Source organism: Sycon ciliatum, chromosome 5, assembly GCF_964019385.1.
Source record: "Sycon ciliatum chromosome 5, ocSycCili1.1, whole genome shotgun sequence".
Classification (NCBI taxonomy): Eukaryota; Metazoa; Porifera; class Calcarea; order Leucosolenida; family Sycettidae; genus Sycon; species Sycon ciliatum.
In genome coordinates, this window is record NC_088647.1 from 26,079,662 (window position 1) to 26,106,410 (window position 26,749).

The following is a 26,749-nucleotide window of genomic DNA, read 5'->3' on the forward strand; positions in this document are numbered from 1 at the left end:
ACTGCTACGCGCCGTCAGTGTACTGACTACTGCAGTACTGGGGACAAACATTGTAGATACATCATGATTGTGGTGATGTACATGTACAGGACTTTGGAAACGCAGTACACTGTACAATCATGTACATGATTGTACTAGTATTCACTGGTTTGAGGGAAAGACGCAAACGGGAAAAGTCTGAAGAAAAAAATTGACAGGCACCACGACTAGGACTCGAATCGTGGACTGTACAGTGTACTACAGTGTACAATGACTACAATGTACACGTATTGTCATGTACATGTGGTCACATCTAAAATCGTCATGTACATGATTGTACTCGTACATGTACATGACGATTTTACAGTACAATAGTCATTGTGTAGTTGTACAATTGTACAGTTGTGCTGTACATGTCATGTGCACTAGGGTCGTGTCCGTGTGTTGCTATCTGTATTGTATTCCGTCTGCTCCTACATGTATCTTTGTCAAGTGTTTGCCGTGGCGTCGATGTGTCTCGTCTATGAATAGCGTTGGGAAACATATCACTATTCATGCTTTGCTGGCTGGCTGCTCGCGCCCTTCGCTCCTTCAGCTTGCACGCTGCTAGGACATAATGGCAGTATATAGCTCGATGCTTTGCTTCGAGAGGTGGTTGTTGTTCTTGTTGCTTCTCGGTTGCTTGGAACTTGGTCCTAGAGTGAAGCTTTAGTCTTCTTGTGTGGTGAGGGTGAGGAATGGGTATCTGGACTCCTGGTATATTTCCGTAAAGAACCTGGAATTGTAGAATCCTGATCGTATGTCTGGCCAACTCCCCGGTCATGACATTTGGCGACCACGCCAGGATGTCCAGTGCCACTAACATTCCGAACCCTCGGCAGCGAGAGGGAGCGCTGCCAATAGCCATCGCCACCACACCGCAGTCCGTCCTGGGTACGACGAGAAACTGCACCCTGGCGACCGCGATTGGTCACCATCACCAACGCGCCCGTCCTGGGTACGACGATAAACTGCACCCTGGCGACCGCGGTTGGTCACCATCACCAACGCGCCCGTCCCGGAGCATGACGATAAACTGCTGGACGTAGCCAGAGCTGGAGAGGAGGTACATCGAGGAAGTCAAGATGAAGGCAACACGCAAACGGGAGCCGCGGATTTCAAGTGAAGTTAGTTCGGGTCAGTTACCAGTTCCTGGACACGTTTCTGGTCTTGTCACCCGTCTAGTCTTGATTTGTCTTATTATATAATAGTTCATAATGATAGTAACACAGAAGCAATCCCTGCAGGCTGACCAATAGCTTGTTCGAACGTAGTTGTAACGGCATAACCTATTTTTCTAACACTGCTGTGGCTGAGAGTCTGTGCAAGACTGGCGCATTATGTTTTCTTTGGTTCTTGGGTCGGAAGAGGTTGGTTCCTTCCTTTCAAGTTTTCAAGAGTTTTATTATTTTGCTTTCTTTTTCAGTGCCGTTACGAGGACGTAACATGTTCGTAGGCGGGGGATATGTCGTGTCCGTGTGTTGCTATCTGTATTGTATTCCGTCTGCTCCTACATGTATCTTTGTCAAGTGTTTGCCGTGGCGTCGATGTGTCTCGTCTATGAATAGCGTTGGGAAACATATCACTATTCATGCTTTGCTGGCTGGCTGCTCGCGCCCTTCGCTCCTTCAGCTTGCACGCTGCTAGGACATAATGGCAGTATATAGCTCGATGCTTTGCTTCGAGAGGTGGTTGTTGTTCTTGTTGCTTCTCGGAACTTGGTCCTAGAGTGAAGCTTTAGTCTTCTTGTGTGGTGAGGGTGAGGAATGGGTATCTGGACTCCTGGTATATTTCCGTAAAGAACCTGGAATTGTAGAATCCTGATCGTATGTCTGGCCAACTCCCCGGTCATGACACTAGTATACAAAATAAAAAGTTACTTTCAAGGTTACAATGTACATAATTGTACAAGTACATGTACATGATAATATTGGAGAAATCGGCACGCCCAAGACCGAGCCATTGATGCTGCTCAATTACAGATGCGCTTGACAATTATTATTTTCCACCTCTACAATGATTATAATGTGAAGAAGAGGTTGCATGTTGGCCCGGTGCGACTATGATGATGTACAATGTAGGAGTACTTTAGTCTTTAGGCTGATTGAAGCCCGGACAGCTAAAATTAGTACAGTCATCATAAATCATGTGCATCAAACAATAGCGTGATAGCAATGATAGCATTTTGTCGCTTGTGTCGCTGTACCAGTACAATCAGGTACAATGTACAATGCGTTGAAACAATGTCGCGAGAAACACAATCATGTTCCATTCATGATACTTTCATACAGTACACTAGTGCCAGGCAGTGGTTCTTCAGATGACTACTAGTGCTACTAGTACTACTACCAGTACATTCCGCTTGGTTATGACTGATGTTGTGATTTATCACTCTTGAAAGTTGTAGGACATCGGTCTAGAAGAACAAAATGGCTGCACATTTTTAGCGTAATAAAGGTCACGTCTATTCAAGGGCCTGTATGCCAGTTGGAGAGCCAAAGATTATTTATAAGAAGACAAGAGGACCAAAGAGCTACAAGTATTAGTTGCGCTACACTAGTAGTATCCACTAACACCACCAGTTTCTTTACAATCAGCTCATGCGATAACATTGCACGACACTGACCAACGGTACTGCCGTTCTACACAATGTCATGTACATGTACATACAATGTAAGTCATTATAACGTTATTGTACATGTACATGACCATGTAGCTGGCAATATACTCTAGCATCTTGGGTGCGCACTACAACAGCCTTTCATTTGTCAGTGATGGTCTTACCAGTATACATGTGCATGTACATGTACATGTACATGATGTAGTCCTCGACATACAGGTGTGGTTCCTTTTTGTAGTTTTGCCGTGTGAACTCATCAATCAATGCGCACCAGGCCAGGGCAAAATACAAAATAGCTGTACATGATTGTTTACAAATGTATGGCCGAAACTGACAGCGGCGGGGAATATCAATGTGAGGTGCAGCAGATTGTGGAATGGGCCCTTGCATGCAGCGCACAAACAGGAAGGGGAAGTACTGTTCTGGGTGCTGGAGAGCCTGATCTAGGGACCGGTGGGTTCTGCTCGAAAAGGTGGCAGATTCTGCTCGAAAAGCAGTGAAATTGGCAGAACCATAGAAACCTTATGGCGGGCAATTCCTCGAATTCTGCTCCATTTTTTATCCACATACCAAACATGCATAAAACGTACCAGAAAAAGTACCGAATTCTGCCAATTTTTCTGCCGGCAGAATCCGCCGGATCCTAGCAGATTCTGCTCGAAAAGCAGTGAAATTGGCAGAACCATACAAACCTTATGGCGGGCAATTCCTCGAATTCTGCTCCATTTTTTTATCCACATACCAAACATGCATAAAACTTACCAGAAAAAGTGCCGAATTCTGCCAGTTTTTCTGTCGGCAGAATCCGCCGGACCTAGCCTGATCCAGAACTTGCAGAAGTGGCAGTAAAAGCAAAGTCTCAAAATAATAATATTAGCACTGGCATTGATCTAACCTCGTGTCTTGACTTCTTTCTCGTGTCAGACTAGAACAATTAATTGGTTGCTAAGGTAGTACCCACATCGGAGCTCGTGTTTTTCGCTTTTCTGAGCAGCTGACTGTCCTACATGTATAAAAATCGTCGCCGAAGTCGCTACCAGTATCTCGTGCTGAATAGAAGCGAGCCTAATTTCACACTGATCCAAGGTCCCCATGAAGGTGAGTTTACAGTTTTCCCTTCTGTGAGTGTGAAATGCTCTGAATCAGATTGTACTCGTGACGCTTCCCCGATACAGTATACATAGTACCATTTATACCAGGACACCTTGATACATCTGCCTAGAGTTTCTTTGGATTAGACTATTTCAAATTTTAAGCCCTTCTATCTTTGTTGTTCTTCCTTCTTTCCATGTCGTATTGTTTTAATAAACCCGTTTTAGTAACCTTATCCATGGTCACACGTATTATATCATCAGATTACTAGAAGAGAATTGGTGAGCACACATGCTCATTCCCTGGGCACTGCAAATTCACAACTCATTTCATTTCGCATAATCATTTTCAACTAGAATCAGATAAACTGAAAAATAGTTTTGAAAACTAACGTTCGTCCAGTTACCATTGCAGGGCAGTATGTGTGCATGTACATGTATGACAGAAGAGGAGTGGGTAGTCCGAATCCATGACAAACACAACGCGTCGACGGGACTGAACGTCTGAAGACTAAAAATTCATTAGTTTCCCAGTAGCAATGGACATTCTGCTCACTTCAACGGATAAATTCACTATGCATGGCCAGGCACTTTGTGTTTGCAGCTGCCGAAACGGAGCTCCGAGGCCACACACAGCCATTCACCAAATCGCCCGAAATTAGTTCAGGTGAAGGGTGTAAGCATTCAGGAAAGGAAGTAGTACAATGTACATGTAGTTGGATCGGAAACGTTTTCATCCTATCCTGACAGTGATCCAGCTTGCAGGATCTACTAGGAGCCAGTCGATCTGAACATCTGGTTCATCGGTTTAGCTGACAGTGCGCTGTCACTCACCCACTCCATCACGTCAATTTACGAATAGTGGATATCGCTCGCAGGGGAGTGGGGTCCTTTACAACACGAAAACAAGGATAGCGCGGCACATGGACAGGTCCCTTGAGGGACAACATGGAGACACTGGTTACCTCTCTGGAGAGCTCAGCGCCCAGTTCTACTGTCACTCGTTCTGCATGCGTGGGCCAAAGTAGCCTTGAGCTTTTCTGGAATTGACTTGTCTTTGTTGACAATTTTGAGGTACAGTGTCATGTATAATCATGTACATACATGTATGCATAGCCAGGTGAAATAGAGTACGTCCATGCTCGGAGAAATTAACTACTTACCAGGCAAGAACAGCTCACATGTACATGTCCCCGACCACTTACTACCGGTAGTACATTCTCATTTATAGTTCAAGTCGGTGGGAAAGCAGTACGATCATGTACAATGATTATGTCCATGTACACTGTACATGACAACTGTACTAGTAGTACTAGTTCAGTACTAGATCGAATATGTGCTTCCATAGCAACTTCTAAGTAAGTTCTAGGCTAAGCTTTCGCCATCATTCTATTTGGTCGTCGTCCCGTTTGAATGTGCGAAGTAAAATAAAAACCAACAACAACGTTGTACGCAACCAACTGATTGCTAAAGGGCATACATCGCGGTATTCGCGGTATTTTTCGAGACCAGACACAGTACAGTAGCATCATCGCAACACTCTTACCGGTCACTAGGCTAGCTAGTAGCTACACCAATCAAAAATTAATAATATGTAATGTTGTACACTATCAAGTGAGCAAACATCACCCTGGCCCTGGGTACAGTTTTGAAGTCATTTTTCCACGAGTTGGACTCCATCTAGGCATATGCGGATAATGCCGGCAGAAAAATTGGCAGAATTCGGTACTTTTTCTGGTAAGTTTCATGCATGTTCGGTATGTGGATACAGAAATGGAGCAGAATTCGAGGAATTGCCCGCCATACGGTTTGTATGGTTCTGCCATTTTCACTGCTTTTCGAGCAGAATCCGCACACCCCTAACTCCATCCCATTATCACACTTCACAGTCTTGGTCTATTCCCTTCTGATTCGTAAAGGACATTTTCGTTCCGCTAAATTCAATCTACAGACTACAGGACGTGTACATACATGTACATGTATGTGTCTCCGTTGCTCGCACCACTCCCTATTCCTCCTCTCCACTTCTTTGCTCAATGAATCTGCTCAATAATCTACCCCGAGATATACATGTACATGTAAGATCCATTCAGAACCCTTCCTTATTTTAACTTTCGTTATATTCGTTAGGGGGCACGAAATAGCTAAAGTTTGTGCCAAACTAAAACAAATTCTGAACGTTGGGGGTGACAGACCTGGACCAAAAACGAAATTTAGTACGTAACAAGCCTGCTGGTGGAGTGATCTAACGAAAGAATTCGTGAACGAAAATTTGTACTTATACAGTATTAATTTTAATATACAATGTGCTCCCTAGCAGTCAGCAATGTCGTTAGGTTGAGCACTCTTACCTTAGCGCGAACCCTTGCCGCTCGCCTTGTGCGACGCTCACTGGTCTTGGAGCATTTCGAGCACTCTTGGCGGGGTTTGCAGCTCTTTATAAAAATGCTTTGCTGCAAGTTCACGGAAACGTATTTCATTGCGAAGAGCTGCGCTTCGGTCCTCTGAGCTGTGCTGAGGAGCTCTAACAGAGCGAAACAGTTGCTGTCCACAGATTTGAGTAATATACAATGTACATGTACATGTACATATTGTACATGCACATATAATTCCAGTGGTTGCCCAAAGGGCCAAACCATCTTTTTATGACCTACATTGTACATGTACATGTACGTCTACTAAGCATGCTAGATTCTCGTAGACTCTGTGGGCAGTCCCCTTCCGTTAATCAGCGTGAGACAAACCTTCTGCGAGGCACGGAATCCAAGCGAAATACAATGTACATCAATTCGCGTGACGGTGGGGATACGGTGGCGATGGACAGCCTGGCATACTCAATGGCATACTATCCACCCTTCGTCCTTGTTTTGCCGGTTTGTGTGACAGTTTCCATGGTGCAGCAGCAGCATCCATGCCAATAGGTTCAATTATTTGTTATCAAACTGACCACCAGCAGCAAGTCTCTCACGTCTGAGTAAGACTAGCTACGATCCCGTCCGGCGAAGCAGATATCGCTGCATGCTGCTTATATTTAGCGGCGTGGCATCCTGGCACCTGTGCTATTTCTCTCGGTGACTCTGGCCGCACTCATGGCATCATGCGGTGTGGAGCAGCACCGATTAGCAGGCCGGACATTACACAGCGAACACAGCAGGCACAACCAGGGCTACAGAGCTGGCCAGTTTCCGACTGCCAGTCCGAGGTTCCTCTCCATCCCTTATTAGACACGCAAAAACACAGTATGTGCACTCTGCGACTTTTAAAGGACCATGGGAGACATGTTTAGCATGGATGTGGCACGGCATGGTTTCTACGTCACGCGGAGCATTGGTGTGTGCACGAGCAAACACAGCTCTCCGGACACAGGTGGTCCAGGACTTCTTCTGGCAAACTAACTGACTTCACTTCCTTTGTTACAATGATGTAGAATCTGCGTCCAGGATAGTCTGTGATGGTAGACTTCCAGTCTAGTAGTGTAACTGCGGTGCCAAGACGCGCTGTTCGCTACCGTCCCAAATGAGGCTGGACAGTACTTCCACTACAGTCCTGTACATGTATACGGACCAGAGACTAGCATGCAAATATATGCAATCAGTTCAGGCCCTACTGTGCCCTAAGTATAATAATAATTGTAGAGTTCTGTTTCAATGTTTGTTCTTTGTTGGTGCACACATCGTACAAGACACAAAGGAAGTCAGTGTGTGATACAGTGGAGTCCTAGTCCAGTGTCCCTGTCTTTTAAAAGTTGCAGACGCCATGGTCGTGATCTTGATGCCCTGGACGTCGGTGATGTTTGTTGAACTTACTTCATGTCTTTAAATGCAGAGACTCACGCACACGCTCGTGTGTGTGCGCGTATGTGTGTGTGTGTGTGTGTGTGTGTGTGTGTGTGTGTGCGTAAGATGTTAGCTCAAAGGACGTCCTTCGCATCTGGTAATGGTATAATAGTGGTAAATCGAAACACGAATCCTGGCTCGACACCAATGACACTTGCGTTCACACAACACTGCTAGTTCTATGCGTCGGAGGAAACCTGGCGTCAGACGCGGTGTGTGGTTGACAGCAAACTCTTTTTTACTGAGATAACGCCTAAGTGCTGTACGGGCATGACATTACTCAGTCTCCGAAGTAGCTGTTTCGACCAGAGCCTTCTATACTACTAGTACGTGATGTTGCCTGACGGATGATCTGAAGCGGAATGGTGGATGTTTTTCGCGAAAGTACAAAATCAATGTTATACTACTATAACTGAAGAAGCAGTAGAGTTGCCAAGTCGCTGTCGCCGTGTAGAGTCCATACACGTACTATCAGTGGTTGTGTACAGACTGACTGCGCAGGCAGTTTCAACTAGTAGTACGGACCAGTGGAGACCATGGGAGGGTGGAGGTCACACTCAAAGGCAGGATGATCGGACTCCTCTGATGGAAACGCCATGGAATGATCTGCCTCCTCTGTCTGGTTCATAGTTTTTGACCGTAGGGTGAGCTTCAATCTGTGTTATAAAACTAAAGTCGGGAATGGATGTGATCATGACGTCTAAGAAAATTTAATCCATTCCCCGAACATTAACTTTATGACACGGGTTGAAGCTCACCCTACTGTCAAAAACTATGAATCAGACAGCGGAGGCAGATCATTCCATGGCGTTTCCATCAGAAACGTCCGATCATTCTGCCTTGGAGGTTGACCTCCAGTCTCCAGTCTACCATGGTTTACACTGTACTTCGAAGGACCAGTACATACATGTAATCATTGTATGGACTATTGTACTGTAGTTGGAACTGCCCGCACAGTCTGTATACAGCCACGAATGGTACATAAATTTTGTTCTTGTACTGGGGAGTCCAAACCTACGCACAGTGAGTGAGCGACGGATACAACTCACAGGGAGGGCAGGTCAGACTGGCCGCGGAGGGAGGGCACAGGAGGAAAGGTGACAACCGCACGCACCCATCACAGCAGTCATCAGACCACACATTCTAGGTGAACAGGAGTTGGAGCGCCTGCGACAATCTTGGTTATGTTGAAAAGCAACGAGATTTCGGCGCGGCTAGACTGTATACTTCACGTGCCTGTCCGGTTCGAAGTCGGAGAGTTAGTGAGGCTGATCACAACTTCGACACAAGGTACAGCAGGCGCTCAGGCAAAGGCCACAACAAAAGACCGTGTCCCCTTGTCTAGACTCCACTGACTGTCATGTCACCAACTCAGCATACAACTTACAAGCTAGTACTAGTAGTAGTACAGGGTCAGTGTTGGGAAACGCACACACACGCTCCCGCGCATCACCATGATCACCCAAACACTGCGCCTGTGACACACTCACTCACACTGGCACACTGCCACAGGGACAGGGCGCAAAAAAGCAATGACTGTGCGAAAGCGTGCACTGTCACTTCGCGCAGCAACTCGTTTGCGTCATCACCTGGCTGAGTGCACTGGAAGCGACAGAACAAGACTCCAGTCCAGTCCAGTCTCGAAGTCCCCACCAGCACCGCAAGTCTTGTCTGTGGCCTCGTCCAGCGAGTACGAGTCCGAACCGCAGCGACCATGAATGGACACAAGCCCAGGCACTACTTGGCTCGCCCACGCACGCATGACAGTCTTGTGGTCCACCCACACACAAACAACTACTTCTCCAACTCTGGGACGATTACATGCCAGGACAAGGATCATGAGTACGCCGTGTCTGAACTGCGCGCCCAGCCACTAGCCATTTTTGCATTTTGCCACTCCGATCTGCACTATCGCCATCTCGCGGTTATACGGGTTAGTTGCCCAGTTTGGCTGTGCGTGTATTCCTGCCAAGTCTAGACTCCAGCCCATGCTCACACTTCGCTTTACCAGTGCTGAGCCTGGTGTGTGCGTACATAGACAGTCGCTCACTCTTGCCAGTCTTGGCTAGCTATCGCGCATCCGAGCTGGACCCGTGTGGAAGCTAGCGCATGCACGCACTGATGCAGAGACAGCCAAGTGTCACAAGACGATAGTGCTACGCGCCTAGACGGTGCGTGCTGGCTCCTGCCGCAGCACTGGGCATGGGCGACTCGGAGTTCAGTGGACTGGAGTCGATTGCATGCTGGGGTCCAACACTGGTCAACGGTCGGTGTGACGGTGGAGACGCGTGGGCACTGGCCCAGCATGATCCACACTGAGAACCGCAGCTATTTGACGGTGGAATCTTCTGCGTTTTGGTTCAGTTTCGTTTTTGTTTCATCACTCATCGGTCACTAAAAGACTATTGGAGACATCCAAATCTTGCCAAGAGATTCTCAACTCTTCTTCTTCGCTTCAACGCCTATATTCATCTGTTTCGGTAAGCTTGGGCCGATGTTAGTTCAATACTCTGATGTGTATTATTGTTCGCAATGGGCCAATGCATCATGTTGTCAACTATTACTTGTCACTTGAGAAGTCCGGCGTGATGACTACGATTGGCCAGTAGGGCCACAGCCGTGAATGAGCATTGAATTAGTTGTGTGTGAATCGCGCTCCTGGCCGTTTACTTGCTTTGTCGGCGGTTGAATGGAGTGATGTTTCTTCACTGCGCTCCGAGTGCGAACATTCGGACGTGATGGTGTATAATTGTTGTGTTGTCTGGAGAGACGAGATAAGGACGACGCGGAGTTGGAATACGCTGGAGCGCGCTTTGCATTTTTCTTCTCTCTCTCTCTCTTGTTGCATTGCTTGTGCGTGTTCTGTAAAAAATACAGTTTGCTTGTGCACCGTCCGGTGTATGCATAACTAGTTACGTTTTCCTTCTCGCTTGTAGCAAGCGTCTGATGCATCTTTCCTTTCCTTTTCCGCCTCTTTTCTCCCCTGCAGCTCACTGCGTGCCGCTATCTCACTCGGAGTGCCAGCAAGCTACAAGTAGTTTACCACCCGTGACGCACGTATTGGACATACCGAAGCCGGTCAAACCGCATTTGCTATACACCACTGTTTGAGCCGCCAGAAGCCCTACGTGTGTGCCCAGCAACGCCGTAACTACCAACAAAGTCGGAAAAATCCTGAAGAGGATTCTGCACTGCATTCTTACCTACGGATAAAGATCGCTTTCAACGTCGCAACTAGCAATGGATCCCAGTGTGAAGATCGAGATGCCGCACATCGCCAGCCACGACGACGCTGCTGATCAGCGGGCGGCAAGCGAACACGTCAAGCGGCCCATGAACGCCTTCATGGTCTGGGCGAAGACCGAGCGCCGCAAGTTGGCCATGAAGCTGCCGGGCATTCCCAACTCGGAAGTGAGCAAGCTGCTGGGCGATATGTGGAGAAGTTTGACCGACGAGGAGAAGGACAAATACCGTGGGCAGTCCGAGAAAATTCGCGTCCAGCACAAGAAAGACAATCCCGGATACCGCTACCATCCAAACAGACCTCGCAAGCAGCGCGCGCTGGACTCGGCCAGTCCAATGGCTACAAGTCTTATCCAGAGCAGCAAGCACCAGGCGCAGCGCTCCCTGACGCCAACCGCCAGCAATCCGCGACTAATGAGCATGCAGGGCTCTGAGCAGCAGCAGCACAGACCCCACTCGGCGCCCCCAGCGTACCAGCAGCAGGAGCAGCAGCACCATTCGAGCAATGCATCCTACAGCAGCAGCACCAGCAATGGCAGCCTGCGTGGCCTGTCCAGCGTTCCTGTGTCTCAGTGGTGGTCACCAGCCAGTACACCACCCACCTCCACATTCATGTCCAATGGGCAGACAGCAGCGGCCCGCAGCCCTGCAGCATTCTCCATGCACTACCAACAGGCCAACAGTAGCATCAGTATGCCACACAGCCCCGCCAGCAGATCTGGAACTTCTGGACAGCAGCAGCAGCAGGATCTAAGCCTGAGCAGTGGCGGCATGACTGCGCACAGTCCGTCATCGGCCTGGCTGAAGCAGAACTCTCCAGCTGACTCCCACTGCTCCTCCAGCAGCAAGCAGAGAGCCTCGCCGTGTCTGCTGCCCGACAACAGACATCAGAACCAGTCGCCTTTGATCGGCGCGGCTAGCGGCAACTCTGGCAGACTTAGTTCGTCCCTGAACAGTAGCTCTGCCTCCGTGGGCATCCCCACCGGTGGCAGTCTCTTGCCTACGTTCTACGACAAGAATCCAGTCTCCTACATGACCCCGGAGCAGCAGCAGCCCGTACGTACTGCCGACTTGCAGCCTCGCTTCACCGGCTTGGTCAGTACACCCAAGGCCACGGTGACCAGTGCTCAGGTATCGCCAACCTACGGCAGCGGCTCCGTAGCCGGTGGCATCGGGACTGACGCGCAACGCACCGACTCGATTCTGCAGTCGCCTGCGACTACCACTCTGTTCTACCCGGCGGCGTACCAGCCCACGGCTTACCTGCCGCAGCCGGCCACCTATAGCTGGCTGCTACCGGAGCAGATCGCCAACTCTGCACCTCACAATCAGATGTATCACCAGCAGTCCGTTGCCAGCTAGACAAGAGTACTGCCTGTGACAGCCCCGCATAATGAAGAAACTCAGGCATACTTGCCCATACACGACGACTGCGTCTCCTTCCCATCCTCAGTATTTCTCAACATCCCCCCCAAAAGAAGCAAAGAGTCAACAGCTTTATCCATCGCTCATTATTCTATTTTCGCTGGACAATTATCCAAACTTTCTACGTCTAGTGCGCTTGGCATGTTCTATGCGCGTCCTTTTTTCCTTCAAAGAGAGAACCATTTTTCTATATAAATTTGCGGAAACTATCTCAGCCCCCCACAGCTCATAGACTGCCTGCACTGCTGTACCATATGCATAGTCTCTTTAGCCTGTATATAACCTCTATTCTAGTGTAGCTCTGCTGTATCATACTCTCTCGCTCACTGCTCTATATAGCACCATTGCCACTGGTGCACAAGCAACTGAATTCTATATTCAACATCACCGCATTTCAGGCTGGGCTTTTGGCCGCCGTCGATTGAAACTTCCCAGAGGACAGTTGCTGCGCTATGTCTTTCTGCGGAAAGTATTGTACTTGACTATAAATGCAAAGAGAATAAAAAATTTCCACTGAGTTACCTATAACACTAAGTCCAATCTTGCTCCTGTGTTTGTTGGGTGGACATGTGTATCCAACACATGTTTGTGTCGTACACGACTAGCACTAGCACTAGCAGTCGAAAGTACAGTCATGAACTTCAGCCAGTGGCAGTAGGGCTACTAACTGTTACGGTAGTCACTTGGTCTTGGTGGGGGTTAGACATGAGGAATTTGCCATACAGGGGTGGTGAGCCCGCCTTTCGCAAGTAACTTAGTTTCGGCACCGCTCAGTCCTTAAAAAGTCTATGTACAAGGTGTGCTGACTAGCACTGTGTAGTAACAAAGTTATTATTTTGTTTGCCTGCCAGTTCTGTAGATAATGCCAAGAATCTGGTAGTGCCATTGTCTGAGAAATGCCCAGCGCGATGATTTCCGATTTTAACGGGAAGTCCCCCAGGCCCATTGTCCGAGAAATTGCCAAATTCATCATTTCCGACTTTGTGAGGAGTCACACAAATTTCACAATGTAGGACAACGAGCGGTGTTTTCGTATGATTTAGTAGTATTATCTGAAGCGCATGGATGTTAGCATTCTTTATGGGTCAGTGAGCGGTCTTATCGGAAAAATAGGATTGCAAGGAATGTTACAGAGAATTCCTGAAACTAGCACATGAACTAAACTATTACGTGTTGCGTGTAACCGTAGTAATTACCTCAACCAGTGTTCAGCAAGCCTGGCAGTCTGGCAGATGCCAGATGGGGCGAGCAGGGTGCGTCATTGCGGACGCAGACGCTTCATTCTGCATACGGGCAACAGCGATTTTTGCAACCATTATTAATTTCACTTGTTTGTGAAGGTTTCCTAGATCCTAGAGTTAGACTACATGTAGAGCATGGGATGGGATTGGGCGTATGCGAGTGTGTGTCCGTGTGTTGTTGGCAAGAAACACCTGCTACATGCGGCATTTGTACCCATCTTTAGCGCATATTCCCTTGGTTACGTCAGATGTTGAGCTGCCATGACGCAAACAATCTCAGGATCTGTATTTTTCTTAACAGCTGAAGTCATCAACCAACGACATTCTTGGCCAATTCCAACGCAATGACTACTAGTAAGTACTAGTATGTAATGTTTGTACCGCGTGCTCTACGTCAGTGACTGTATGCTGGCCACACATAGTAGTGACAGAGTATCCGAATATTGTTATAATTATCGTCATGGACATCTTGCTCAGAAACTACTCTAGCTCGCTAGTAGTAAGTAGTACAGTACATACTAGTACTACTAGTATGTGCATGGATTCCTTGGCTCGTTTTTGTGCGTACAAACTACAACGTGTCTAGTAGTTGTGTCAAATCCCGGACTCACAAAATCTACACTCCTACTCAAAGGTCGGCTGTGTGCACCTAGTGTACGGCCGGACTGACCCACGATGACGAAGTACATGCGTGTTTACGTCACGCAGAGCTATGTGTGTGTACGTGTGGACAGAGTTCAGCACCAACCCGGCCAGGCCCTTTTTATCGCGCAGTGTTTTGACGGGGTGAGTGAGTGGGCTGAAGACAGACGGGTGACAAGGCTGCCAATTACACTGTCCCGGTGTCAAGGGCATGCCAGTCATTGCCAGGTGACCACGAATCAGCTGAGTAATGGCGCAGTTTTGCCGTCCGGACGTGCGAACTGCGAAGTCGCCAAAGCAGCAGTACTGTAATAGTCCCTTGGGAGAAGGCCTAGCATGCATCAAAGCCCTTGCTCCTTTCGTGTTACGAACGTTTTCTTCTCTTTCGCAAGCGTTAGTGCAGCATGCACCGCGATTCTAAGATTTCTACCCGGATCCCCGAAGAAGCTGCCCGAAGTTAGGATTACCAACTGGCTAACTAAGTTCAGCTCTACTATTATACTAAGTAACATGTAAGTACTAACTCTGGTCGTGGCTGCACTCAGTGCTGCATTTCTTTGCTCTGTCAGCATGTCCGCATACCACCACACATAAGAAATGGACAAAGGTGAACATACGAAGAGTGGAATGATGTGCTGCTTTCCATACACGGGCATGCGCTGCAGAACGCAGGCAGAACAGCCCGCGAACAACACCAAGGCCATGTACAGTGTACCAAGCGGGCACAGCGTATCATCTCCCGATTTCCAAGTGGCCACTTGTGCTGCCATGCTCCGCTGAAAGTGAAGGGCTGGCGTAACCCCGTCTGAATGGCAAGGTGTCGCCGGAGACCTGCAGCCCTCTTCAGGCGCTGAATGGCAACCTTACTCCCACTCGCTCGGTCAGCAACTTTACGTTGCCACTTTGCCCTGTGTCGCTGCATTCGCCTGTATCTGAACTCGGCAGCCTATTGAGTATTGTTCCTAGATGAGTGATAGGATGGAAAAAATGTTGTCTCGGAAGCGAAAATATTATAAGATAATAGGGGCTCCAGTGCCATAAAGGACAATTTGGGACTTCCCGTGAGCTGCTTTGCCACATAAGCTACAGAACGTGCGACTAGAAATGAAATCTGATGGCAATCGCGCTTCGACGCGCAATTATTTTAACAAAGCTCTAGAGTGATTTGATTTCGCACGGCCGGATTTTGACCTTGATTTCCACAACGCAGTGCCACACGACGGGCTCAGAAGTACAGGTACATCTACATGACGCACATGTCGCCTACTATTGGTACACTGCTTGGCCGTACATCCTACCAACACGGCAACAGGCCACATTCGGTGGTACTAGTATATGTAGCTGCAAACGAAGTGCTCCGGGTCGAAAACAATAACATGACACATGTAGCTCATCATCATCATCATACCTACATTATACGTCGTCTCCCATCTCAATAAAGTGTAAGTAATTAATTGTACATGTACATGACTGTATCTGCTGGTAGAACTAACATTGAAAATCACGCACAGAGCGGGACAATGCGAACTACAGTGTACAATCATGTAGCGTTTAAAGTGCCGTTAGTTCGGCACATTATTATAGTAACCCCACTCACAAACAGAAACTACATGTACTGTACTGTGAAAAGCAAACACACATGCACACTCATGCACACTCATGCACACACACGCACAAACACACACACACACACACACGAGCGTAGTGACACACACACACACACGTACAGTAGATGTCCTGTTTTACCCCTGAAAGGTATCATCTAGTAAGTAGTATACATGTAGTTCACCGCGGATTACTGAATACACTCATGTTCCACGGCACCAATGTCGAAACAACTCTCGATTATCTCTCGTTCATTGATGCCGTCATCGTACAATCATGTACTGTACGTGATGAACAAAAAATTCAATTTAATCAAACTGTATATTATTATTATTATTATTAGACACAATCTCATAGCATGTGACAAGCATAGCTAATGCAGGGACAGAATCCCCTGAGACAATTACCAGCCACATTGTACCAGCATTGATTGACGACTCCCTAGGAGGGCCACCAGCCTGCTGCCACTACTACCGACTTTCATTACAAATGTGTATATGAAGTGTTGCTAACTATTGTTGTTGATTCGTGTCGCATACTGGATGAATTAGGGAGCATCTCATAAGTTCGCACTTTTTTTTGTAAACGTAACGCATTTCGAATAGACTTTACCCCCCTACCTCCCCCCACTATTTGAAAGTCTTATCGCACATTTTCAGTGTAGATCTACTGTACTGTACATGTCCATGCCATGGTATGCACAATCATGGACATGAATGTTTTGCTAGTGTGGAAGTGAATGACATACAGGAGTACCGCATCTACTGAGTACAAGTAAGTTACATACTTAGTTCAATCAATGACAGTCATGTACACGCACATAAACAGAGTTCCTCCACAACGACTGTACTGTCAAAGCTGGCCAGGTACACGGTTTGATCGGCCTGGTGTGACATTTGACACCTCTGAGTAGCCTGCATGCGTGTATTGTAGTGCAAGGGTTAGATCTACACCTAAAAGTAAAACACACCCGATACCCTGCTGTCTGAAGCGGTCTAGCACATCCACAGCACTGTATTGTACACATCCAGAAAATGTGCGAACTGTCCATTTTCTATCCGAAATGGGCGCTACCCCCCTACCCCCGTTTCGAAATGCGTTACGTTTAGAAACAAAATGCGAACTTATGAGATGCTAACCTGACTATACTTTCAGAAGAGGATCCTGGACTACTGTACAGTCATGTACAACGGTACTACATGACATTGTAGTAGTAGTAGTAGTAGTAGTACATGTAGTAGTAGTAGTAGTAGGGCAGAGCACTAGAAAAACTCTAGGTGAGAGAACAAAGTCATCTGTCATGACATTGTATTATTGACATGTTGCGGCGTTGTGTCGGAACAACAGCAAGCCTTGAATGAAACAAGCACATGTGCTGTCATGTACAATGACTATGATTGTACATGCATTGTACATGCATCATGATTGTACATGCAGTCAATCAACTGATCAATAATGATTTGGGCTTGTGGACATCCACTGCGACACAATGATCCACGGAATCAATGGAAACACAGAATAGAACTGTACTCAGTTGTACAAAATCCTCATGTTAGTACATGTCAAGTCTAATGACTGTATGTTCTCGTTCGGACGATCCGTTCCATTCTATTTTCTGCTTTCCCTGCCATACTGAACTCCACCCTTCCGCTACCACAGGCGCGCCTCCCGCTCGGCCAGGCCAGGGAAACAATCAACTCGGGGAAGGCGAATGAATGGCGCCTCTCCGCTTCGCAAGTGTTTCCCAAACCGCAGCGCAGAGTAATGAATTGCAATCGCTCGTCCGATTAATGACGAGGTGCCACGGCATTCAACCGCTGAAACACGGTGTGTCCCATTGATTCCCGCGCTTCGCAGAGAACAGAGAAAGGTGTCATAACATACAGTGTCACTACTGTACTAGTAGTACCCTGTAAATCAGTGCCTGTATCATGGTATACAGAGTAGATCTACTACTGTACTAGCATGTCGCAATACTGTACAACTATAACAGACAAGACTAGACCTAGCCACACAACAATGTCTGTTCCGAGTGGCCAGCACTTCCATTGTTTTTAGTCAGTCATGCTGACACTCCCGGATCGCAGAGTCCGCACTCTGTGAGCTTGACAGCACTACTACCGTATAATAATTACCCTTCATGATTCTACAGTCATGCGCATGTGCATGTGTTGCAATGTCCTTTTTGAAAGATTCAGATCTGGCTGAATCCACTTCTAGTCCAGTACTGTAGTAGTACAGTTAGGCGTCTGTAGTATCAAAGAACTTTTTGTTACTTTATTGAAAATCCATGATAATGTGATCGGAAAGATGATTGAAGAAAAATAATAGGCGTCTGTAGTCGATCACCTCAGCTCGGAGGCTCAGCATCTCGAAGGGAGTACTTACAGACTCAGTGTGTGTAGTTCTATTACCTGTACATTGTACTGAAGTCAGGACAGCAACAACTCAATTGTGAACACCAGTCCACCATGCGCTCTGGGTCCATCCACTCCGCTAGCACATCGACCACCATGGCAAGAGTAAATTCCCTTGAGATGTGTAGTACGGTTTGTCCATACATGATTCACTTCATGAAATGACATCCTTTGAAAGTTTCTTACCCAGCCCGTCCTTAGCTACAATACGTTTAGCGACGAATTTCGCGTTCGAGTTCTCACTCCACTGAAATCCAAACTGAGTGACCAAATTCTCGTTGTAGTAAGGAAAGGGAGAGAGTGTGGGTGTATGTGTGTGTAATGGTGTGGGCATGAGTGTATTTGGCATTTAAGTCCCCAGCTCTATTCTATATCATTCATGCCGGAACTGCTGCTGCATAGCCCCAAGTCTGAAGACTTGGCAACTTCACGCCTGCATCTGACTCTTGCGCTATGATACGCGTCGCCTATGATACCCCTCAGAATGTCCCACCTTGATCCCCCTTGTGTTCTGGCTGCCCGTTTTGGATCCATCAGTTACCTGATGATCGTAGTAATACGTGAAACTCAGAGTTGTAACAAAGTTTCCAATCTCTCTCTTGTGTAGTAAAGATCAGCAAACTACGTTGTACATGTACATGTAGCACTATCTCATTTCTGTATTAAATTGTGCTGCAAGGATCGTAGACACTGTGTCAAATAATGTGCACAGAGGTACTGTGACTCTGCCACTGACACTCTGAGGCATTATGATTGTGATCGATAATGCCTCTAACACTCTATCATCATCCGTTCCAAATCCGGCCCTCGCACATGCATTATGCCGAGTGCAGGATCAAACTACATGTACTGTACTGTTGACTGTAGGTAGCGTAGGCAGTAGCTGCAAACTGGAGATAAAAATTAAACAAAATGTAAAAATATGGTCATATGCACCAGTCATGAATTACGGATAGTGGTACCATGGTGTCTATGTTCAAAATCTGCAGATGTTCAATGCCTTATGTTCAATGCCTTATGTTCAATGACATGTACAGTCATGTAGATGTACATGTGGTATTGTTACGTGGCATGTTCCACTTCGATTCATTGTTGATTGTTTGCCTGACACCTGTTTAGCGGTGCTGTTTGGTACACACATGCACACACATCTCTCTCTCTCTCACATCTCACACACACACACACACACACACACACACACACACACACACACACACACACACACACACACACACACGACAGCATACATGTGCATGCACAATTCATGTGTAGCTTGCAGAAAGCACGCAATTTCAAAATTTGCGCGCCCTCTCAGCATGAGCTCACCTAGCCTCGCCATGATACGATTGCAAACAAAAAAATCAGATCCAGAGCTGGTAGCTGCATGTTTGTACTACTAGCATTGTCATTACAATCATGTCATGTACAATCATGTACAATCATGTACATGTCATATTCCAACACCTTGAAGCGATGCAATCGTTGTCTCTAGCCGGCCAGAAGCTGGAGATTTCCTGGGCCGATAAACCCGCTCCCTCTACAAGATATATAGTACAATGTGCAATGTCATGAGAACAAGTTCTACCTTCGTAACTTACTTTAAAGTTTATTTTGTTTTTGCCATCTCGCCGAGTCGCCGTCCATTCACAGTAGTAAATAATGTTCTTCATTTGACGCGACAAGACCACACGATGTGTTCAGACAACAGCACGAACGGTTAAACCCACCACACTCCACGATGGCAAGTAACATTAGTTGTGCTGATAAGTCTTGTTTCGTTCCAGGACCATTGGATGGCGGGAACTCATCAGAATGATAAGTTGCATGAAAGGGTTCAGCTGCTACTTGAAAGGTATTTCATGCAGAACATACATGACTAGCGCAAGGTGTGAACACTCAACTCATTCACACATGTGGCAAACCAACACAATAGGAATATTCGTCACTGAGTGCAGAATTCAGGTGTTATGAGCCCTATTACTAGGCTATTAGACACACATGTACATGTACAATGCAAGAAAAGGATTCACGGTTCGCGGGAGACTCAGAATCTCAGTTTCCATGTTCACCGCATCCGTAGGAACGGTAGTAACACCCTCAAGGCAAGGATCAAGGCGCAGATGCAGCTCCTAAAGCGATGGGAGGTGAGTAGATCAGACTGACCACCAAGTGCCAGTTAGTCGTTAGGAGCTAAAATCACATTCGCTGTACCCATGAATGATCAAGAGTGCTAAGTCAATCACAAGGAGCAAAACACAATTTTCAAGGTTCGCTTCAGACTTATAATTATTTGTTAGACTGAAGTTTCAGCATCCTTATGAACGCCACCACCCTGCGAAGATCTACATGAAAGGCGCAGATGCATCTCCAAAAGGGGTGGGCGGTGAGTAGATCAGCCCACCAGCAAAGACATAGTGGTCAAAAGACCGAATATCCCATCTTCACTGCATCCATATTTCCCTCGTGCCAGGCCGCACGTTCTCAATTACATTACATCTGTGGGTCGCAGCACGGCTGGAAAAATGATCCTTCCGCTTCCAAGCTGGACTTGAACCTGGTACTCTCTGTTTCTCACTCTGACTCAAGGAGAAAGAGTTACATGTATGTACTCGACAAAGATGGCTGAAAACTCGTGAAAAGTAGCTGTAGGAACCAAACACCCTCGAAAATTCAACCGACGACAGCCGACCTCCATTCTACTTTAGTCTTTACTCCTTTGGTGTTCATGTGTCACGTGTGTGAGTTAGTTGAGTGTTCGCTTATCTTCCCGTTTAGATGAACTGCATGGTAGTGCAAGCATGTGACTGATGTGATGTATTGCATTATTACGGGTATAATAAATATGGAGCGGATCTGGCATCAGCATCTGTGCCCAGAGTCTGTACAACATGGCGGTGGGGAGAGCAGAGGAAGTGCCCCCGGGACCGGGTTATCCTGTTTTCCTGTTGCGTAGAATCCAAGTGTGAATCAGCAGTAGCTACTTGTATGTGCAAGGCTTGAAGTTGTGAAGACTGTTACCACCGCGCACCAGTGTGCATCATATAGCCGCAGGTCGGACGGGACTGGACGGGATAGGAGGCTCATGACGCCAAGGAAAAGGCAAATGAGCCGATGGCTTTCGCACGCAGCCCATATACATGATGTCTGAACAGCGTAAAGCGAATATTAATTTTGACTACATCATATCAGTACAATCATGTACTTGTACAATGTAGGTCTACATGACTGTATTCATGATGTAGACTGTGTCTTTGGCCCGGGCTGCTAGTGGCACGTGTTGCATCTATTATTGTTTTTACACACGAGGCCTTATTTTAAGACTCGGATGGAGAGCCAAGGATTTTAAATAATTTAGAAGAAGGGACCAAAATGTTACAATGTCATGTTATCTGTAGTTTGTGTCCAACACTAACAGTTATAAGTAAGATGTTGTGCAGTCAGAAGGTGCAACAGCTAGTACTGACTGATGTGATACTGACATTCAACGACCTGATGATAAGCTATATCACGTCTTGGATGCGCAAACCAACAGCCTTCCAACTACTTGGAAGGTTCTAAGTTATGAAATAACATGAAAAAGGGGAAGGTGGAGCGCACTCAAGACGAAAACAAGCTAAACATTACAGCGAACTAAGAATGACGAGATGGTGACGAAAGACGAAGGACCACGGCACAGGATGGTCACGGCTCACTTCGAGAACGCGAAACAGCGACCACCCAACTTGGGAGGCTCGTGTTTATCGGATATAAGCAAAAAGAGTGGAAGTTACGCGAACACGAAGTCAAACAGACGAGACGGCACTATCTCTTCGTACTAAACTACATGCTTTAGTTACTGGATTTAGAAATAGAAGCCCCGCTAGCCCCGCTATAAATTAGTGCTAGCTTGTAATTACAAGTAGCACATGTATCTGCAACAAAGCAATTGTGTGTGTAGTTATGGTTGGGTGGCCATTTCTGGCTGGCGGGTCTACGTATCCGCTGCATTATCTGGATCGAACTGGTTCGCACCTGTGCCTTGGAGTCGGAGTATCCGGTGAGAAGGTGTCAATAGGAACATCCGACTTCGCAGCTGCGACCAGGACCAACATCCGCGGACCAAGCCGTCTGTCATCATGGTCATTGCGTAACACGACGTGAACCCAGTGCGCTACATCAGTACAATGTCATGTACATAACTCGGTCAATTTTTAAATAATTATTAGTCATGGAAATGTAGGTCAGTGGCTGCACGCCAGACTGACATAAACCATGCAACATGCACTAGCTCAAGCACAGGATCCAGGTTCTAGGACTCGTAGAGTCGTAGTACTAGTAGGAGGGCTCAGGCAGAACGAGCTGCGTGTACAGTCATGTACATGTACATATTTGTAGGTGTAATATTACCTGCAAGTGCAACTCTAGCTTCAAGAAAACTTAGAAAAGGCGATAATAAGCCTACATTTTTGTATGTAAAGCGACAATTGTTAGAATAACGTCTGCGAACGGCTTCCAGCGTGAGCGGGATTTGAAGCTAGAACCTCATGCTGTTGTCTATGTATTATTTTAAACTTAGGTCAGCTGTGGATACCTGGCACTGGGCACTGTGCGTACAGAGAACGCATTTTGTGTAAAAAAAATATACACAATGATACTGGCAGTAGTGACTCTGTAACACAGTCATGCAATAGCACACGATCTTTGCACTGCTTGCACCTGTTAGCAACAGGACAAACTCAGAGCTGCATAGACAGTGGCAGTGGCACTGGCTGCAAACAGCACTGAACAGCAACAACAAAATTGGCCATTGCCCATCATGAGAATAAGGATTTTATTGAAATGCTTGTTGCTATTGAGTAGCCTGATTAGTGTTTCAAGGGAAGGCCTTGTGGCGTCTTGCCTTCCTATCATTGTATCAAGAAGACCAAGTGCAAGCAAAGCTGAGCTGCAGTGTACCTGTAGTAATGCCACTTCTACACTGCCATACAGGATGGTACATATACGCACATATTGTACATGTACACGTGGCGGCTTTCGTGTGAGAAGCTGTGTGTGTATCAGGAATGCATAAATACATGCAAAAGAGAAAGACCAAGGAACTACAAGTTACGCTATACTGTACTTGGCTCTCCATCTGAGTACATAAATACATGTTTTGATAATTTGTGAATGGCTAAATTCGTGAAGTAGCTAGTTTGCGTAACCTTAGAAACAAAATAATAATTATTTTGAAGTATATAACCGATTCTACGCATATTTCTATGTCAAATTCAAATTACAGTGCCCATATCTCACTCTCCAGTAGAGGACTGCTCACGATTTGTGTAACATAATCTGCAACATACATGTAGTGTATTGCATTTCAATACCATAGCTATCATTGGGCACATCACACAACACCGTCAAGGCAAGACTCACAGTCAATCAAGATAGCGTCACGAACAGTTCAAACCCGAGGTCAGATAACGGTTGCGAGATTGTCTTCACCGGTCGCACTGCTCGAGGTTTCTTCCTTCTTGGACGTGCGGCGGAGCGACATGCGTTGCTGACTGTAGAGGTGAGACGTACTGTGCTTCGGCTGATCTACTGATGCTTGCCTGCTAACGGGCCTGGATTTGATCCGCTTGGGGACTGCTACCGGCTCTGTGTGTAAAGGCGGCGGCACTGCTTTGGCTGTGTTGGCTTTGCTCTCAGGGTTCACGTACGATCTCTCACCTTGCACGGCACCTTGGTGCGGGCGGTCACTCGAGCTTGCGAGGTCATTTCCAGACGAATGTTGGCTCACCGAAGTGGATACGCTCCTGAGGATCGCGGTGGATTCCATAGCCTCATTGGCAGTGTTGGCTTTGCTCTCAGGGCTGGTGTTCTCGTAGGCTCTCTCACCTTGCACAGCACCTTGGTGTGGGCGTTCAGTCAGGTTTGCAAAATCTTTCGCAGAAGGCTGTTGGCTCTCTGAAGCAGACACGCTCTGGAGTGCATTGCTAGTCGTGGCTGCTATGTTCACTATTGCTTGATCATTGCTAGGTTGCCCGTCTTGAACAGCCTCCTCCGTCAGTGTGCTCTGCAGAATAGTGGACATTGGGCCATGCAACGATTGTCCTCTCTCCAGTGTACTGTATCCTGCAGAACCAACAGGGACCGATGATACGGCACCTTTCTGAATTGTCGAGTACTCCGCGTCGGCAGGAGCGTCCGCACCCTGCACAAGAGCGGGCTCTCGTGTGCTCCGATCCAGAGTGCTGTAGGTCTCCCACTTATTCCTGCTTGGAAGTTTCGATGCTTTTCCGTTGGCAGCGGTCGCCGATCGATCAAGCGTAGAGTATTCCTCTTCGCACACAGCATCCTCGTAAGCGCCGTCGACTGCAGGACTACGTGGGGGCAGTGTGCTGGCGCGGTTCAACGTTGCGTATTGCTTTCCCTCCACGCTGGGCATGTAGCTTCTCCAGTCCGGTGGCCCTGCGCCGCCCGGACCGTCCGCTCCTCTCTGCAGCGTTGAGTACTCTTCATCGTCACCCGGGCACTGTGGAGACCCATCAGTGGCCAATGTGGGGCTGTTGGTACTGAAGGGAATGTTCCCCGCGCTCATTCTACAGCAGCATATCACAAAAGAAGACAAAATGGAAGGACTGATGTTTCGCCCAGGGGAGACTCTTTCTAACATGCCCAGAGGAGACGTTGAATACGTTTTCGTCGTCTCTGAAACGTACATAATTTCCTTCATACTCTACGCTATAATGTCCACTAACACCACCAGTTACTAAACAATCAGCTCATGCGATAACATTGCACGACACTGACCGACGGTACTGACGTTCTACAACTAACTGGCTAACAGCTCTAGCACATTTTAGATGCGCACTCCAACAGCCTTCCAACTTGGCAGGTTCTAAGTTAAATTTTATCATTGGATTTCCATCCGAGTTCATATACTGAGCACAGTCATCTTTGCAAAATCCCGGCCCAAGATATCCCAATTTTTATACCAACTCACGGTACACTGCACTATGCGTGCCGTATTTCCCCGGATATGAGCACCCCTTTTTTTGCAGTAAAATTCAAGGGAAAAATAGGGTACGACTTACAATCGAGCGTGACATGCTACTGAAGTGAATGTCTCGAAACAATAATTATAGCTCAAACCTGAGAATGGGGGTGTGACCTATAATCGAGTGCAACTTATAATCGGGGAAATGCGGTATGTATTCGAGCAAAATTCTTACCTGGACAAAGCTCCTCGGCTGACGTTCGGCCGCCAGCTGCTGTCTTTGGCTTGTGAAGGTGTTGTGCCGAAGTCTTTGGCTATTTCGTAATCACCATCCACTGATGGAGGCGACGGAAGTGTCGGCAATGCCACCATTGCCCTGTTCTTAGCTCCGGGCAAAGTCGTCGAGCTTGCTGTGCGTCCCACTCCAGAGGGCTTCACACCGCTGGGGGTGCGTGACGCATTGGCAGTACTACCTGTATTTAAGGAGGCGTTCTTGGATCGCGTCGGCACTTTGCCGTCCCAGAAGGCGACGTCTTGGCGGCCATCGTTCTGGATTTGTCCATCTGTATCGTCCCCATCTTCACCATCGGGCCTGAATCCCGGGTTTACCTGGTCCTTTGGCAGAAGACGAACTTGTGAAGAGTTGCGGTTGAAGAATGCAGAGCCATTTCCGTTGCCCATTGGCTTGTTGTATATGCGATTTGGTGTCAAGTCATCGCTGCCTGATGTTCGTCCATGCCTGCACAACAGCAACAACAATGGTACACACTTGTAAACGTTTACAGTGTGTGTGTGTGTGCGTGCGTGCGTGTGTGTGTGTCTTGATCCATCTCATTCAGATCTTGTCCGCTATTGGTGCTACAAAGAGAAAATCTGTGGGTGTACATCCAGTGCATTTGCAGTTTTGCGTGCTTCTCTTGTGACGGTCGTGTGCATGGTTCATGGTGTACGTGTGTGTGTGTATGTGTGTATGTGTGTGTGCGCGCGCGCGTGTGTGTGTGTGTGTGTGTATGTGTGTGTGTGTGTGTGTGTGTGTGTGTGTGTGTGTGTGATGGGGGGGGGGAGGGGGAGGGGGAGGGGAAGGGTTAACGCCTGCATGCCCTTGCTCAGCAACTCTTGGTAGCCACCATAGGAAGGTAGTACTTGGTCCGATTTATTAAAATGTGCGTTTCGCTTCGAACATCAACCAAACAAATTCAAATAATCTCTGGACGGGATAAACTTTCCAGCTATCTAACACTATCATTCAGTTGTCAATTTGTGATGTTGAAGAATAAATGGCTCCAACTCCAAAGGAGGCAGCGGCTCAGGATCCTAGTCGACTCGAGCATTTTCCGTCCAAATTTTGTCGTCAGAGGACTCCTGTTGCTTCTCGCGCAACACAGAGAAGGCCTGGTTCTGAAATCAACACCCCGCTGCGATGGGGGATTGTCATGGAGTACCAAAACCTCCTGGGCGATCGTTCTCGAGTGCCTCCTGGCGGATTGAAATCGCTGCAATCGCTGTTTCCTTGTCAGAATTTCAGCAAACGCGTCATCCAGAAACTCGTGCAGAAAGCACCAGCATCGCTCCGTCCAGTTTGCTGGTCTCTCTCGCAGTCGTTCACGATGTGGCGGCCGACGAATCAAGATCACAGAAGAGATCGTC

The 26,749-nt window shown here is 47.3% G+C and overlaps 2 protein-coding genes across 2 annotated transcripts in view; one reads left to right on the forward strand and one right to left on the reverse strand.

Moving 5' to 3' along the window:
- The first annotated feature begins 9,899 nt into the window (after positions 1–9,899).
- Positions 9,900–12,767, forward strand: LOC135818184 (transcription factor Sox-17-alpha-B-like). Its single transcript, XM_065331532.1, has 2 exons — positions 9,900–10,045; positions 10,555–12,767. Exon 2 carries the CDS (start codon positions 10,806–10,808, stop codon positions 12,168–12,170), a length of 1,365 nt encoding a protein of 454 aa, XP_065187604.1. The 5' UTR covers positions 9,900–10,045; positions 10,555–10,805; the 3' UTR covers positions 12,171–12,767.
- Positions 12,768–22,836: 10,069 nt separating this feature from the next.
- Positions 22,837–26,749, reverse strand: part of LOC135818185 (multiple epidermal growth factor-like domains protein 10) — a 34,315-nt gene continuing 30,402 nt past the window's right edge. The window contains exons 22-23 of the mRNA XM_065331533.1: positions 25,338–25,841; positions 22,837–24,704 (exon numbers count right to left, since the gene is read on the reverse strand). Of these exons, the coding sequence (XP_065187605.1) occupies positions 23,576–24,704; positions 25,338–25,841 (1,633 nt within the window). The 3' untranslated portion in view covers positions 22,837–23,575. The remainder of the gene's footprint in view (positions 24,705–25,337; positions 25,842–26,749) is intronic.

What these genes read in the sequence shown, in the direction of transcription:
- LOC135818184 (XM_065331532.1), top strand. Translation starts at nt 10,806, where the DNA reads ATGGATCCCAGTGTGAAGATCGAGATGCCGCACATCGCCAGCCACGAC.